The sequence below is a fragment of the Hipposideros armiger genome, unplaced genomic scaffold (genome assembly GCF_001890085.2).
Source record: "Hipposideros armiger isolate ML-2016 unplaced genomic scaffold, ASM189008v1 scaffold_17, whole genome shotgun sequence".
Taxonomy (NCBI): domain Eukaryota; kingdom Metazoa; phylum Chordata; class Mammalia; order Chiroptera; family Hipposideridae; genus Hipposideros; species Hipposideros armiger.
In genome coordinates this window covers 1730259-1734979 of record NW_017731367.1, presented here as the reverse complement: position 1 = coordinate 1734979, position 4721 = coordinate 1730259, and the positions used below count along the sequence as shown (strand labels likewise).

At 56.4% G+C, this 4721-nt stretch overlaps 1 protein-coding gene across 1 annotated transcript in view; it reads right to left on the bottom strand.

Moving 5' to 3' along the window:
- EFHD1 (EF-hand domain family member D1) overlaps positions 1-3411 on the bottom strand; it is a 44691-nt gene extending 41280 nt beyond the window's left edge. The window contains exon 1 of the mRNA XM_019630174.1: positions 3014-3411. Within this exon, the coding sequence (XP_019485719.1) occupies positions 3014-3300 (287 nt within the window). The 5' untranslated portion in view covers positions 3301-3411. The remainder of the gene's footprint in view (positions 1-3013) is intronic.
- Between the last annotated feature and the right edge of the window lie 1310 nt (positions 3412-4721).

Sequence of the window (4721 nt, the reverse complement as noted above, 5' to 3'; positions counted from 1 at the left end):
TATGTCCCTCAGCCACAGTCACTGCCACTTTCCAGACACCGAGCGTGGCTGAATACTAAAACCAGAGGTGTCCAAGTGACAAAATCTCCCAGCCAAAGGAGCCCCTGCCCCGGGTCGGGTAGGAAGAGTGAAGTTTCAGCTGCCTCCCAGGTGTGGGAGAAGCACCTGAAGGGAAAACCAAAGAGCTCAGTTGAGGAGGCTGAGTTTGTGGGAGCTCAGCGGGGTGGGCTGAGGGGCCCATTTTTATAGAGTGCGGGTAGCCCGAAGGTGGGGCAGAGTGGGGAGGGTTCTGGACATGGACCCAGGGCCTAGTGCTAGAGTGGGGGGGATGATCTTAAGCAAGAGGCCCCTGTTCTATGTCACATGCCAACTTAGCATCGTCACCCATTCATCTCACTCAGTTCTCACAAAACCCCTGAAAGGAACTATTGCCCCATTTTACAGACGGAAAGACAGACGTGGTGAAGCAATTGCCATGCTCATCACAGCTGATGACCCTGGAATGAGGGGGCGGCTATGTCCCGACCCTCCCCAAACCCAATGGGTAATTGGGTCTTAACCCCAGGTCTAAAGGGGGCCTTTCCAAACCGTTGTGGGAGAAGAAGGCAGGTCCTCCCCTGGTGACCCTTGACCCTGGCCGCCACAGCAGCTACCTGGCCCTCATGGGAAACTCGTTGTATGCCCATTTTACTAGCAAGAAAACTAAGACTGAGAGGACTTATGTTGCTGGCCCAGGGTCACAGGTCCTAAGCCCTGTCTGCCCCGATGCTTGTCTGGCTCCAAATGTGACACTCTTCCACCTGCCACACTGGTGTCTCCAGCCACTGCTCAGCCGAGTCTACAGTGAGGACACAAAGGAAAATCCCCAGGAAGTTTTCTCTGTACAACTTGTGCCTCAGATCCCACTCCCTGACGATAGGAGCTGCCAGTCCTGCCACAGGACACTCATGGCTGAGGGTGAACAAAGCAGCAGGCCTGAGCTGCGTCAGAGTCCAGGACAGAGCTGTGAAGGTCATTCACAGACGCTTTTCTCAGCAAGAGGCCCCAGATTTGCCAGGGGGAAGCCATTCTTCCGCACTGCCAGTCCCTTGTTAGGGGCAGGGCTGCCTCCTCACTTCAGGGGTGCGGGGACGGGGCTCAGACATGGTCAATCAGAGCAACAAATTCCCTTGGTTACAGCAATTGGTTCAGAGCCAATAAGAAACAATAGAATGAGAGAGAGAGAGAGAGAGAGAGAGAGAGGAGAGAGAATGTGAATAAGGCCTTCGCTGTGGTTTACTCTTTCCCACTGGACTTCCTGGAGCTGCTGTGGCCACAATACCACCACCAGGAATAAGCCACCTGAGAATGGGGATAACACAGAAAGGAAACTGGCTTAGGAAAAATAGAAACTAAGCACCGACGGCATCATCTGAGCACCTAGATCCAGCTATACCTGATAGCAGCATGCCTTTTTAGTTTTATGAGCCAATTAATCCCCTTTTTGCTTATGCCAGTTTTGGCTGAAAGTGACAGAAAGCCCAACCTAGAGTGCTTACTGACACAGTAGCTCTGGAGAAAAAAGCAAGCTGAAGAAAGTCCCCAAGATGCTCTCCATGAATCCAGCTGGACTGGAGGAACTGCTGGGACACGGGCACAGCTATGCCAGAGCAGCCTTCCAGTGAAAGGCATAACCCCCCCTAACAGATCAAAGGGGTCCTAACAAAACATTTACCGACTGTTTTTCCATCTCCTCCCCAGTGGCAGGCGTTCTTTTGCCCCAACTCAGCCTTCTTTAATTGCCCAAACTGGCACCACCAGGTGTTAACCCCAGAGAACAGTGCCTGGGAGCCAGCACGGACCAGGACGTCAGAGTGTCAGGGAAGCGGAGGAGGCGCGGGGTCTCTGAGTGCCAGCCTCTACTGACCTCCGCGCAGAGGCTGGCGCTGGACAACAGCCCAGCCTCAGGCAGAGGCCAAGGCAGTGGCCACACGGCGCCCTTAAATAGAACCTCCACCCGGGAGGACAAACATTCCAAGCGCTTTTTAAAACGCCCCAAGCATGACCTGGCTGGCGGCCTCCGCTCCCCCAGGCATTTTTCTGGTCTTGGCCCCATTCTGGAAATAATATTAATAGCTCGGTTAGGACCTTACGGTGTGCAAAATACTTTATGGCCTTAAAAGGCAGGAACGATTACTGTTCCCACTCTCCAGATGAGGAAACTGAGGCCCAGGGAGTTCCTAGGCTACAAGGGCAACTAGTGGGGGCTCTCTACGCTGCCTCCAGTGCCGGCCGGGTGTTGGGGCCTTCCAGCAGCTCCCCCCCGCCCGATGGGGCTTACACAGCAGGACAGGAATGGGCCCCCGCTGGACCAGCTACCAGCTGCCCGGTCCGGTTCCGACCGGCGCCAATAGATAGGTGATGCCCCCAGGAGGCTCCGGGACGCGCTAGCTCCAGGAACGTCCCGATCTTTTGCGAAGAGTTTAAACCAACTCCCAGTTCTCGGCCTCTCTTGGTACATTGGACCCCGCGAGGCAGCCAAGGATAACTTTCCTCTTTTGTTTTAAAAGATACAAGGACAACGAGGCTAATTTCTCCCTTGGGAATAAAGCTGACAGGTGAGGCGCGGCGGCGCATCTCAGTTTCCTAGAAGTTGAGCTTGGAGCAAATCTCGGAACAAGTCCACGGAGGGGACGGGGCCCGCGATCCGGGAAGCCCAGGACCGGGGACTCAGGTTCTGCTGTCCCAGGGGAACTTCCGAGCAGGGTCTGCGGCTCCTGCTCCCGATGGCCCAGTCCCGCCGGGTTCCACCCCCACGCCGGCATAGACTCGGGGCGCATAGGATCTAGGGAGTTGAGTCAAATGATAAAGACACCCCCCGAGACTCCTGAACTATCCCACCCAGTCCCACCCAAGCAGAGCCCGGGACTCCCGTCCAGAAAGTCCGATCCACCACCACTTCCCCCTCCTTTCCCTCCTGTGTCCCCGGCGCAGGGCCCTCGAGGGCGCACGGCACGCGGCGCCGGGTGCTCACCGTTTGAACATGCTCTCCAGGTCCTTGATGAGGCGGCGGCTGAACTCTGGGAACTCCGTGAAGGGGTTGAAGACTTTGCAGCGCCGCGGCCGCGCTGCGCCCTCGTTGATGTCCAGCCGTCGGCTCAGCTGCGCGCTCAGCTCGGCGTCGGCACTGGCGGTGGGCGACCGGACCGGCTGCTCCGGCTCCGGGGCTGGGACCGCGCAGGGCGCGAACTCCGGGCGGCCCTCCGCTTCCTCCGGTTGCATTCGCCCCTGCAGCTTGCGCGTTAGCTCCTCGTTGGCCATAGCGGCGGATCGGGGACACAGGACCTGGCACAGGGACTGGGCAGGCGGCGCGCTCCTCTCAGGCTCGCTGCTATGCGACTCTGCTAAAGCGGCGGGATGGGCTGCCGGGTAGAACCGCAGGCGGGGGATGGGGCAGAACGGGGAGGAGCCCAGGCTTTAAGGAGGCGCCAGGGCTCGGGGACCGCCTGCCCCGGCAGAGGTCGCAGGTGTCTGCGCGTCCCGGGACCCCTACCGGCTCCCTGCCCCCCCGGAGGCTCCCAACGCGAGGCTGACCGCCCCTCGGGATGGGGCTTGGACCTCCGATCACCTCTGACCTTGCTACTGGCGCTCGCTCAGGGGGAGCCCGGGGTCTCTGCAGTCCCCGGGAGAGCAGCAACGGGAAAAGGTTTCACGATTCTTGGGGCAGTGCCTTTCTCGTTCCCTAGAAGTGTCCCGACTGGAGGCGCTCGCGGCCCAGACTAGGCTGGGGGTAGGGTGAGCCGAGCAGTCCTGGGTGTCCCCCACACGCCCCCACGGCTGAGGGTGGGAGGCGCCGGCGGGGGAGCTGCTTTTCAAACACGCATCGAAAAGAAATGTTTCCAAAACTAAAAAATACTAAAAAATAATAAAACAGAAAAAAGGGCAAGGAGCGAGATGAAACTCGTGGCTCCCCTGGAGGTAAGAGACCAGCGCAGCTTCAGAGGCTCCGGCTTTTTCTGCGAAACACGCAAGAAGAAGAAAAAAGAAGCTTGGAAATAAATAATTCGGCGTTTTTAACAAGAGGGTAAAAACAAGTACGGTAGTCATTCTCCCTAAGGAAGGCTGACGCCGACGGCTGTTACACATCAGCCAAGCATTGAGAAATGTCTTGTAAACACCGGTCTGCCCCGGACCAGACCCGACTCTGCTTGAACGCCTCTGGGGCTGCTGACCTGGGCGTGTCTGCGACCCCGCCCGCTGGGGGCGCAGGAGACCCTGGAGCCGCCTTTGGCTTGCCTGTGTTGGGCACGCGGAGGTCCTGGGCATCAGTGAGGGCCTATTTGGGGGGGGGCGGCAGGTATGTTGTTTTTTTAAACTATTAAGGAAAATATTAAGTTTTTAATAAAGGTATCAAATAAAATCTTTTTAACATCCCTATTGAACAATTTGATTTGATCATGCAAAAGCATCCTTTTTTACATCAGATTTTATGCTTGAAATGGTAATGGGTGGACCCCTCCAAACACATCGCAGGGCACCACCCTTCCTGACCTGGTGGTGGCGACTAGAAGGTTTGCTTTGTTGTCACTTGTGTTTTGAGCACTTTTATGTGACCTATTTCACACGCACACCAAAAAAAAGATTTTAAATTCTTAATAGTCTCCATTAACAAGAAACTATGCATGGGTAATAAAAATGTAAATAATCAGGGCCAGCCGAATGGAGTGTTGGTTAGGAGTTGG